Genomic DNA, 12,477 nt, shown 5'->3' with positions numbered 1-12,477 from the left:
AAAGACAAAATGAATTCAAAAGTGACATCATACAAACAACCACCTGATCTTATCATACAATCTGCAAGTAAAAGTGGTGCATAAAAGCTTACAGTTTGCCTAAAATCAAAATTATGCAATGAAAGTTACCAAATTAACTCCAAGCAATTCTGGAAGACACAGCTCTGCAAAGGTCTGTAGTACACTACATTGCAAAATACACAGCGCAGAAATGCATCATGGTTGTTTGGGTAATTAATATGATTGAGACCAAACCTACTCTAATGACTCACACAGTACTCCCAAAAATGAGATTTCTCATGACATTTATTCAAATAAACAATACAGTTTATAATTTGCTAGGATAAAATAATAAGTTTGAACACATAAGAAGCATGTGGGAGAGAATTCCCCAAAGATCTGGAACTGGATTAAAGGATGTGTTTTAATGAAAGCTGACACTTTGGTGTCATCTTCTGACTTGCATCAGTGCCTGTTTTATGTCCCCTCCAGTCAATCTTCTGAAGACTGCCATATTGCAGAAGACATGAACGAGCATTTACAAGCAGAGTGCTTGACAACCAGAGCAACCACCACATTGAACAATGCAAAACCTGGAGGGGCGCTGACATTTCCTCCTCAACCCATGTGCGAAAAATACAGTCTTTAATGCAAAAGCATAACAGCGTTATAAAACAGTCCTACAACCTTTATAGGTTTGCCCTATATTCATCATCTGCCTAAGGATCACGCAAGTCCATCTGTGTAGCTTGGTTCAAAGCAATGTTCAGTCTCACTGCAAGGTAAGTGATCTCTTCAAAGAGGCACGGCCACTATCAGTCCCATGCCATCCGAGTATTCCCTGCAAGAGTGATGCAAATGCCTGACGCTGTTTGACAGTGATCCAGCCCAATTAGCAGCAACAAAGCTGTGCTGTCAGTACATTCTCTTACCCTCATTCAATCCCCAAGGTGCAAGCTGAGCCTTAAGAGGGCTACCTCAAGCCACGTCAGGAAAGAGAAAAAAAAAAGAAAAGGAAAAAGAGTGAATGTCACTCAGTTTGGCTCTTGCAAATTATTAGTAATGTTCTTAAATGTTAAACACCTCTAAAGAAAACTAAGAGGGTACGGCAAAAGGTTAGAATAGGAGGACACAGGGCCGGAGCATTCTACCTTACCTTTTAACTGTAAAACTTCTGCTCTTGGTTTTCTAACTTGGCTGTGAACTTTCACTGAGTCCTTTATCTGATCGCTTGGCAACTACGAGAAATTCTTTCTATCAGTCCCCATTTAGAGTTACTGATAAGGCGTAACTTGTGCACTGCTCTGAAGAGACTGGGGATGATAGGGCGAATGCCTTATTGCCAAAGACCTCTGAGCTCCCACACACTATGCAAGGGGAGAAAAGACTCAACCTAGATGGCAAAAGTACAACCTTCTTCAATATTGGTAAAGAATAAATATTTCAAAATTATGCAAACACGTGCCACTCTTGCTCTTTAACTTCCATGCATATGGACTATTTACAAATTGAAAAATACAGACTCGCTATTTTGTTCTTTTGATGTTTTTTTTTTTTCTTCTTCCCCCCTGAAATGTCTTTACCCCTTTTCAATCGGCCTATCAACATTCAGGCACCCAGACAAGGATCTCACCACATATTGCAGACATGGCCAGGACAATTAAAGCTGTGTTGAAAACATTTTCACACTAATGGGAAAACAAAAGTCAAAATCAAAACAGAAAAGATTCACAAGCAAAAAACATAGGAAAATAAGATAGTTCAGGGGAGGTGTTACAATATGAGCCAAAAGGATGTACTTGTTTAAGATGGATTTTCTGCTTTCTCAAGACTCCACTCTGTTGCTAACAATACTGTAGTACACTTTCTTTTATTACTCTACCTTTTATTTAAATATAATTTACTTTGAAGATTTTGTTAAACAAATCCAGGAAAAATGATGCAAAAGTGGTTGGTTTGCCAAAGGAGAGGCGGCAGAAGGCCCGTGCTGCCCTGTTAAATTGCATCAGCGCTCTAGTTTGTCAAGATACTCAAGAGTCTGTTGCATTGGGACGTGTCCTCAATCCTCAATATACTCCCACAGGTCCTTCTCATAGCCTTCATGCACGTGCTGTAGCAGCACTCTTCGCCTGCTCTCACAGTATCTGTAAAGACACAAAAATGTTTTAGAGTCCAAGAACAGTGGCAGCCAGTTATAATTATTCTTCCTTCACTGACCTGTACTTATCTTGTACTTTCTGCTTGATGTCCTGCAAGGAATCCTGGGAGATATCCCGCTCTAGGTAGCCAGAGAGTACCTCAGTTGCATTTTCCAGGTCTGCCTGGTTGTTCTGATAATTAAAAAAAAAAAATGACAATGTTATTAAATGCAACAGATTTAAAGACAGAAATGTAGCATGAACTTTGGAGTGTTCCAGCTACAGGAAGTCTGATTTCCTCCCATTTGCCCCTCCCAACAATTAGGTGCCTAATCTCGTCTTGAGCCTTTGTCAGTGGACTAGTTCTGTTGCCAGTGAGAGAAAGGATGAATGGAAATGTGGCAAGAATTCCATGGTATAATCTGTCATCCATGGATAATCCTAACTGAACAGACAAAAAGAAGAGTTGGGAGTAAGTCATACCAGTCAAGAGAGAGAATGGTGTGAATGAGAGAAAACGTTTCAATAAAGAGAATGCTAAAGGTGTTATATAGCTTGCACTGGCAAGATAATTTAATATTGTGTACAAAGATACTTCCAGAAAGTTTTTCTGACAAAACTTTAGACTCCAAGATCAAAGAAGGTATCGTTATACACCATGTCCATGATTATATTATGAAAATTAAACACAGAAAATAAAAAGACTGAATGTTTTATTGGCAGCTAATAATAAATCTGTATGTATCGTCTGTATTATAACAATGTGCATTTTTGTATGAAACGTTTTAAAGGTGCTATATAACTCAAGGTTATTATTATCACATGAGGAGCTGCAAGAAATGGATGGAAACTGTGAGAAAAAGAGTGCACAAAGTGCTTTGACAATCAAGCAAAAGCAGGAACCTGAGGAAGACAACATTACAGAATAAATACTCAACAGTCAAGCCAAAAACAAGGAAGCTTTGACGAATATGAGTTAAATACCACAATATACTACTGGTTAATTGAGTATTTTGTGCCATGAAACCAAATAGCAACAGTCCGATATGGTGACCCTAGTTTAAATGTCATTTGGAAAAGTTATGACAGAAAGGCTGAAATTTGTTCTGATTAGTTTTGATTAGCCCACCTGATGTTCATTTAGAGATTTAGTTCAGGGGATTTTTTCAACTATATTTTTATTATTGCAGTGGTACCTTTATATGGTCTACTGGTGATCACTTAACAACACTGTTTTGCAAATTTATAAATAGAATAGAAATATGAAAATAGCTCTGGCTATTTATGTCATTCACCATCTGCTCACATTTATGATATTTGAGCCAACACATTCCCTTTTATCATACCTCAAAAATAATGGACTGGTTGTTCTTCTTGAGGTAGAAGGCAAAGACGTAAGTGAACATGAGTGTGGAGCGGCACTGGCACAGCACATCCACAGCCTTCTTCAGGAACTGGACCTCAATCCATGACATGTTGTGCTGCTGCATCTCCTCCATCTTCTGCTTGACCTGAGCGTAGAGCTTGTGCTCAAAGCGCAGACTCTGCATGTGGTTCATGTAGCGGTTGCAGTAGAACAGGTACCTCTGCAAAGCGGCCCTGGAGCGCTGTACACACAGAATGGTTTGTTCAAACAAACTAAACTTGACTTGTACAAGCCTATAAAATTGCAGGCGTTTCAGAAAAAGATGCTATTCTTCAGTATACAACAATCAACCCTGTTTGTCAATTATTTTCAACTCACTAAATGCAGTTGTTGGATAAACTTCTTAAAGTGTACAGCAGGGTTACATGTGGAGCTGTCAATATTTCGATCAGTCAGGGTGGATTATATTCTAATGAAAGTGTTCCAGCAGCCATTATATTAACATTTAGTATTTCTTGCCTGTTGTGTTTCACCAATTCTGTGAGATGAGACAAATGCTTGTCATGCAAAGGCTTTGTATCAATTGGAATAAAAATGTTTACTACCTCCTGAGCATCTCTGGCTGCCTTGGCATCATCTTCATTGTAGCGATTGCAGTTGTACCTGAAAAGTCCCAGTTGAAAAAAAAAAAACAACAAACATTTATATTGCAGATGTTGGCAAGGCATTATTTGCAACCCATAGATCAAATCAACCTTATTCATAAATCCTGAAAATCTTAATCATGTTGCCTTTGTGGGCTTTACAATCTGTACAGTGAATTATATTCTCTGCCCTTAGATCCTTGATTCTAACTATCTTGGAGAGAAAAAGTCTTTGAAAAAATATGGAAGAAACCTCAGCAAGATAGATAATTGAGTGCATTAACTAGTGGTTTGAGATATAGTCAAACATGACAGTAGAAGTGACACAATAATCATAAGCCATTATTTCTTACCAGGCTGAGCCATGGGGTTCCCATGGACCCAGGCAGACCCAGCAGAACTCAGCTTTGCAGTTCTGGTTCCGACAAACCATGTGGTTGCAGCCACCATCTTTTTCAATGGTGACATGGCATTTTGGACACTCCTGTCCAAACAGAGAGCAATTACTTTTGTTAAGTTTCTGTAAAACATTCTCAGATGTATGGACTTCAGAAAAGGACAAAATAGCATGTATGTATGTTGTTGGGAGGCTTCTTAAAAGTCTAAGCAGGGGTATCTTACTGTGCAGTAAAACACTGGTATCCACAATAATTCCCTCCCAAAATGAACCAGCCAAAAAAAGGCAAAACTTAGACCAGATGGTTCCCATACCTTCGTATTTGCTGCAATCCAGTTAGAGGTTTCACTGTCATCATCACATTTCTTAATCCATTTTCTCAGCCACTATAAAATAATTTAAATAAGAGAAGGAAATAATTATATTGACAATTAATGCTTTTCAGAGTCTGAATTGCTAAACATAAATTTACTCAAGCTGAAGGAATAATTGGATACTTCTGTATTTCCCAGTTGGCTTACCTTACACTTGACAGGATCATGCCAATTCTCTCCACAGTTGAAGCTGCACCAACAGGACGCATCACAAATTAAATTAACATAACAATTATTATTTAACTTAAAGAGTAAACTTTCTTGTGCTGTCGCTGTTAGTTCACCAGTCTATTAAACTGTTCTAAAATATGCCCTCTTACCAGAACTGACGGCCACACTTGCACCTCACTGGCTTGGCATCTGGGTACTGGACTTTGACAACGTGATGGCAGTCTGGTGCAGGGCACCACTTTAACAGTCGATTGCACTTGGAGGAGTAATGACAGATAGAATATCAGCTCATTGTTCCATAGACACTTAAAGACAGCTCAACACAATAAATTAACATACTGTTAAGGGGAAAAATGTAAAAGCTTACCTCTACAAAACTATTCGTAATTAAATGCTGGTACTTCAACTTCACTTTTGAGTCTGTTATGAGGCGCCTAAAAGAGAAGTCAAATAATTTATTAGCCTTCATTACATAAGATGGGTGACTTTGGTAAAAAACCTGATCCTTAAAAATTCATAACATTTCCACACAACTACACATTTTCCCTGAGTAGCTCAGTGCAATCAAATGTTAAGTTGACATTACACAGACAATCTTAATTTGTCTGCTGACAACATTTTTTTTTTTTAACTAACAACACATTTCATCGTGACAAAATGTAGAGTTTTAATCCCAGCTACTGACTAACTTACTGGTACAAAAGTACATCATAAAATTAAATATGGACATGGGGAGCATGTTTCTGCATGTGTTACACCCAACAGTGATCAGGGTTATGTTCTTTGCTCACTGCTCAGATCAGAATGTAGGTTAAGACAATTACTGTCAGCTTAACAGCTGCTGCGAGAGATTAGTTTCCATGCTTTCAGTATGGAGGTATATTTCATTCCACAACAGGCTAGACGTTAACATTCTAAAGTAGAAAAGTAGTGGTGTAATTAAATAGCCCTGCAGTAGGAATGTTCCTTTAGAGGACAAAATGTTCTTCCCATTTATAGTTTTTATTCCTGTTACATGCAATTAAAAGCTATGGTGGAAGCTAGTGGAATGATATCCATTTTTTTTTGGTTTTCTTTGGGTTTATAATTAGATTAGTTGAGCTGTTTTAAGTATCTTTTGTTTTTCTCTCTTTTACATTTTAACAACAGCAACATTTAGTAGATTTTTTTTGCTGATCTAACAATGCTGTGATAAAAATACATTCCTCAAGTAGTTTGTTCATGAACTGCGCCCATCTATGTACACTTTACAAGCCACAAAAAATGTATGAAAATAAATTAAAAACAAGGAATTTTGTTTTCTCAAGTTTCATTAATAAAATGTATCATATATGTATTCTGATCAATGCTGATCAATGTGCAACAACAAATTAAAACAAATAAAAAGCAAAAACAGATACTCACATGACTGTGTTGTCATCAACCAAAATGTCACAACTATGAGCAGGGCAAGAAATTGTCTGAGAAGAACAAAACACAGAAGGTAAATCATTAGTTAGATAGCTATATAGAGACCAAACGTGAACAATGACTTGTTCCCTGAATCAAATATTATTGGGTACCTGTCCCATTCCTTCCTCTATGATTTTGGTAGTCAGGTAATCTCCCCAGCATTGCATGCAGAACTTGTGTCCACACTCCAGGCCAGTAAAATACTGAAATAGAGAAGCACTGAGTAAATAAGACAAACAAGACATCATATGATCGTGAGCCATGTGTGCTTTTAGTAACCAGGCAAATCAAAGTCTTCACAGTGAAGAACTGAAAAATATAATCTAGATTTGACCAAAACAATCTTGTTTCAGCTAACTGATTAAAATGATAGATGGATAATTTTGTGTGTTGTAACCCCCACACAGAAATATCCTGAATTAAAATAGTCTGGATTATGCAGTTTTCTTCCTGATTTTGAAAAACAAGAACTTGATATCATAGCTGGAACACTTAAATCACCTGACCTTGATAACATGCATTAACCCTTTGTTGAGACAATGCACTCTAAAATAGGTTTGGAGCCCCGCACTCTACAGTGTGCCTTTAAATAAGATCCTTCGTATAGATCTGTGTCACCTCAACAGAAACAAGGTGTTACTGTTGATAAATCACCCATCCAACGACTCCAGAAAATGCAATGTATGTGCAATTAAACAAACATATGTGGTGTAATGAAACTATCTTATCTATGACCTGCTCCATAATGTCACTGTTTTGTGTATTGGAAATACTGTTAAATGGATATTAATATCATTAACCCAATTACTTACCTTTCCATAGTACATCAATGACATGTCATTTGTTTGTCAAGAAGAAAGAGAGTGTTTTTGGTGTGTTAAAGAAAGAACAAGTGACCTAAGATGGTTTTTCCCCTTGGTTCTTTGTAATAAAAATCTTCACTTAAACTTGGAACAATTTACTATTTTAAACATTATTTTCTTTTTACCTGTCATGCCCTCTCTTATTCTAACACCAACTGGCAAAGCCAAATGCTGGTCGATTGTCTGACAACATGGCTTAAAGTTTCAGCTGATATCCCAACATTGATATCATGGCAAGTGAGTAACACATACAACCATCATATCACTTTTAATTGTCTTGAGGTCTTACAGTTGCAATCACAGAATTATTTCTACAATTATAGAAGGTTAATGTGATCACATTTCGTGATGTAAAGTCTGTCCTCTTCTCCCACTATAGTGTTAGCCAAGGCAGTAAACTGGGTCTGGAAAAAGAATTTGGAGAAGCATGAAAATGTCACGTCTGTAGGTTGGTAGGTAGTTAGGGGTCGCCGTATACAAGTTAAATGTGTCTTATTTCTCTATCGTGGTGTTAAGCCAAGACAAAGCATTAATTTCTAACAATTAAAAAAATGCCTATTCAAACACCACACCTTAGACCTGAACATACATTCTGCAAGTTCAACACAATGCCAGTGTCTGTATGTAACTCACAGAGTTGGGGAAGTTCAGATAACAGATCTGACAAGGCATGTCCTGTGCCGATGATCTAGTGTTGATTGGAGGACGGATCCGAGGCTTCTTACTGGGGTTAATGACATGACACTCAGAGAAAAGCTTGTCAAGGTTTCCATCAAAGTACCTGCAGTGATTTAGACAAATAAAGGAAAAATAAATCTGTGTTAATAGTCAGGATAGTAAAGCCTCAACAGACATTCTTGTTAGCAGCCCGATAAAGAATGTACTTGACTCTTACCTTTCCATTAGCTTTTCTTTATCCCAGTTGAAGTGACTGAGAAGGATGCGTGTTATTGTTGCAGGGTTCTAGAGGAACAAAAAATGCTTGGTAAGAAATAAACCTGAATCTTAGAGGAAATTTGACATAAAAAGCTGATTTATTTGCATTTCCACAGTTCTACCCTTACATTTTCTATCCCAATAAAATACCACCACAAAGTGCAACCATAGTAATCAATGCAGACCTCCTAAACTGAGTTGCATTACATAGACAAAGAATTTCACTGTTTCTGTTCACATTAGTTTTTTTTAATTTTTGCTGTGTATGTAGACATGGCAGGCAAATAGCTTCTGTTTATGACACTGTAAAGACAACACTATAGAGATTTGGTTTTGAGGGGGAAAAACAAACCTGTGCACAAAAAAAAAAATCATTTGCAACATGGATCCCATAGTTTATGTAAAGGACAACTGCACAAGTGCAATGTACTATGTTCTACAGCACTGCAATATCAGTGATGATATGGTGAATGGAGATATGTGACAATCATGCACTGTATGAAGGTTTTCTCAGCACGAGGCATTATCCACATTACTAATGCGTAGTTGTTTTAATATTCTTCCAGACTACCCTAAACAGAAACAGCCAAATATGATGTAAAATATATAATTTGCATGCTGCTTCAACCTAGTACTATTACTTACTGCTGAGTCATCATCGGGTACATTCATAGTTAGCTTAAAATGAGAGTAAAGTCACCAATGAAGTATCTAACTAGCCAGTGCCACATTTTAAAGTGAACTTTGTTGATTAGCAAGGTGGTGGACAACCTGAATAGCTTCAGTGCACCTTGACATAAATTCTACAAGTCCATACAGTAACACGCAGAGGTATCTGTCATATGTTGCACTAACCTGTTTTGTGCTTAAGGGGCAACACATAAGTACTGCATGACCTAAACGTGTGTAGCTGCTGCTGCTTTCAATAATCATTCTTGAGTCACTCAGGGTATTCTTTCTGTTGTTTCTCATTTGTTTTCTGCTCATCGCTCACATCTTTGATGCTGCCATGCAATTTTCTTATACAATATGCAGCAGAATATAAAGGTAACATTAAAAGTCAACAGAGAGGGGCAAACAATGCAGATTAGTTGAAAATGACTTCTCACAAGAAACATCTACAACCAACCTGAACTGAACTGATTCAACTTCTTTATGTAGAGAGATTAAGAGGGAAAAGGTCTGGAAATTTAAAAAAAAAAACATCTGTGTCTGCACTCCTTAACACACCTAGTCATGTCCCTCTAAAGTGTCTGTTGGAGTGTTACAGAAACACTCCCACCACACCATACTAGCAAAGGAAAACATAATTTTGTCAGTTTATAGCCCACAGACTCAAGACCGCACTTAAGCAGTCTAAATCCCTTGTAAACCATAGCGCAGCAAATGTTTTGCGTTGTGTTTGAACCGAGCTTTCTAGCAAGACCAGTACAGTAGACTACAAAAGAACACCGGTGCCCCAACTTAAAAAAAACATCAAAAGTTCATCCACAAGCAGGACTTAAAATAAATATAAAAAAAAATTAAATAAAAATCTACTCTCATTTGGACTCTGAATATCTTACAAACTAACCCTAAATTACTGCTGATGATGGCTTATCATGTGTCTACACCTTTTACTGTTAACAGTTAATTATCATAAGAAACATTTAGTCTAGCTACTAAAGTAAACACACTAATGTCATCAGGGGTCCTTCTGAAATACAGCTAATGATTCTGCCACTGTTTCCATTACTTAGAATTTGCTTGAGAAACTACTACTTATTCAAAGCATTATGTGTAACTTTTAGATTTGCCAACATTTGTGAGAGCTTGCTACAACCACATGTACACTCGTGCTATCACCCAACAGGCAAAAGGGATAGAGGGATACAAAGCATAACAGTTCCTGGATAAAAACATCTGCAATTAAAGTTTGATACAGAGAACACAGTGATACCAATGTATCCATAACACATCACAAGACAAAGCATTACAATCGAGTTTGTTGCCTATTTATCAGGTCCGCCTTGCTGAAGCTAAGACAGTTAAATACAACAGCAGAGCATTAAATTATACCTTCATGAAGGTTAAAATGTTATGGTTTCGCTGATAATGTTTAAGAGAACTGCTGACTCAATTTCATACTAGTTTAAGAGGCAGCAGTTTGTGATTATGTTAAACTGTGTTGATTTACTAAGGGGTGTTTTCTAGGGTGGGGGTGGCATCGTGGATAGGGCAAAATATCATAAATACCTATCTGTATATTCACAGACAAGGTTTTACCTGTTGCAGTACGTCTTTCTGAAATTTAGAGCAATCTCTGAAAGTTAATTCTTTACTGGTGACAAAAAGCACCTGTATCTGAACCCCTAGAGCATGTTCAGAAGCAAGACAAAACTGGTTACTCTTGACAAATGAAGGCACTGTCACTAGAGACATTTACAAGGAGGGCTGCATGTTACCTATGGTACTTTCTCATTCTGCACATTGAAAAGTTACATGCAGATGACAGATATATAAAATAACGGTTGGTGTTGAAAAAATCTGAAAATTGAGTTTAGTTAAAGAGACCTACATACTATTTTTAGAAAAAACACAATGTCAGTTGTCTCTTCTGTGGAAAAAAACTGCCATGTGGCTTTCTGTATGCACTATTCTGATATTTAACCGATTTTTTTTATTTAGGGTTCGTTTATAGTAAAATCATGACATTCAAAACCACTTTCTTGCATAAAATGCGACGCTATTTCAAAAAGACGAGAAGGGTGACAGGTCTATGAAGACCACTATCCATTTTATTCTGTACCCAACTGTAACGTTAGTCAAGTGAAAGGAAATGGAGGCCCAAGTTGACAATGAGCCGAAGGGCTCATCTGAGTTTCCCATGATATTTAGTTTAAACTAAAGCTCTTTCGATTTAAAGATTCGTTCGTGTGATCCATCCGACCTGTTTTGGGAGTCATGATGAGATAACTTGTTAATGGTAACATAAATTGCCTAGCATGTAACTTGCTAACCAACTCGATGACCAAGCCTTTCGTCCAACATAAAAATAACGTCAACGCTAATGCTATTTTTATGCATTTTCTTACGTTAAGGTTTAAATGCTTAGTTAAGGCACTCCAGCTGTCCTCTAGAAAAAGTTGGTAGTTATCTTTATCTAGGAATATAGACGTTATGGCTATGCTATTTTCCGGTGAAGTCCTGGGTTAACAGTTACAGTTGGCTAGTTAGCAAGCTAGCTATCTTGCAAGCTAACATTAGCTTAGCAAACGTTGGTGCCAACTTCTCAATAGGGATTAGACTACTTCCTGGGATGAAATTCGTACTAAAATTGTTACTTTGATTCACACATTTAACGTTGTCTACATATTCATATTAAATGCCACGCAAAGTAACGAAAGCGCAAATGACAGAAATATTGGTAATTCTTAGCACTGTTGTGAAACTGCCAACTTCCAGCAAGTAAACTACTCCTACAAGGCTAACGGCTAAGCTAACGTCCAAGGCCTGTTTATGCTTCCCCCAAGCCTGGACCCCGGACTTTCCTGACGCTGACATACCAAAATACCTACCTGGATGACCTCGTTGACCTCCCTGATACACTCCACCATATGCTGGAGGATCTGCTCGGCAGTCAACACCTCGAAGCGGTAGTCCTCCTCCTCTTCCTCGCCGGGCCCATGGCCACCTCCACCGGTATCGCCGCACTCATCTCGCTCTCCACCGGCCACCACGGGATCGACCAACTCCACCTCTCCGAGCTCCAGGGTGTCGTCCTCGGGCTCCTCTTCGGCGCTGTCCTCGCTACATTCCTCCTCTTCGTCGTCGTATTCATAGTTATAACCCTCGTCTGAGTCCATTCCTAGGGTGGTTATCAACTTGTGACAAGCACACCTAAAGGTCTACGGTGTGTGAAATGTTGGTTGCGGGACAATACGTTAAGCAAAAATTATCCGAGCCTGTTTTTCAGCTGCAGCGAAAATAACAACAAAACGTCGCCGCTGCTAAGCCAACAAAGAGACACAGCGTCACCAACTGACGACGTCCTTACGTCAGATGGGCTGTACAAAAAAAAAAACTAAAATAATTTTATTTATATGACACAATTTTGTTTTCACCTTAACATGTTTACGAAACGACTTTAGAAATGC

At 38.0% G+C, this 12,477-nt stretch overlaps 1 protein-coding gene across 2 annotated transcripts; it reads right to left on the bottom strand.

Moving 5' to 3' along the window:
* Positions 1-288: 288 nt before the first annotated feature.
* Positions 289-12,372, bottom strand: arih1 (ariadne ubiquitin-conjugating enzyme E2 binding protein homolog 1 (Drosophila)). Of its 2 annotated transcripts, none has more exons than XM_037106881.1 (14): positions 11,899-12,372; positions 8,301-8,368; positions 8,039-8,186; positions 6,653-6,745; positions 6,495-6,550; positions 5,458-5,524; positions 5,240-5,346; positions 5,067-5,109; positions 4,860-4,931; positions 4,502-4,632; positions 4,107-4,167; positions 3,485-3,745; positions 2,218-2,330; positions 289-2,144 (listed from the first exon to the last, which is right to left on the bottom strand). In XM_037106881.1, the coding sequence occupies exons 1-14, from the start codon at positions 12,184-12,186 to the stop codon at positions 2,060-2,062; spliced, it is 1,593 nt and encodes a 530-aa protein (XP_036962776.1). In that variant the 5' UTR covers positions 12,187-12,372; the 3' UTR covers positions 289-2,059. The 2 variants fall into 2 exon arrangements, with proteins under 2 accessions (XP_036962776.1, XP_036962777.1); XM_037106882.1 differs by having other exon boundaries at positions 4,110-4,167; positions 11,899-12,368.
* Positions 12,373-12,477: the final 105 nt, after the last annotated feature.

Source organism: Acanthopagrus latus, chromosome 8, assembly GCF_904848185.1.
Source record: "Acanthopagrus latus isolate v.2019 chromosome 8, fAcaLat1.1, whole genome shotgun sequence".
In the NCBI taxonomy this organism is placed as follows: Eukaryota; Metazoa; Chordata; class Actinopteri; order Spariformes; family Sparidae; genus Acanthopagrus; species Acanthopagrus latus.
The sequence above is the reverse complement of the archived record's forward strand: the minus strand, read 5'-3'. Positions and strand labels throughout refer to the sequence as shown.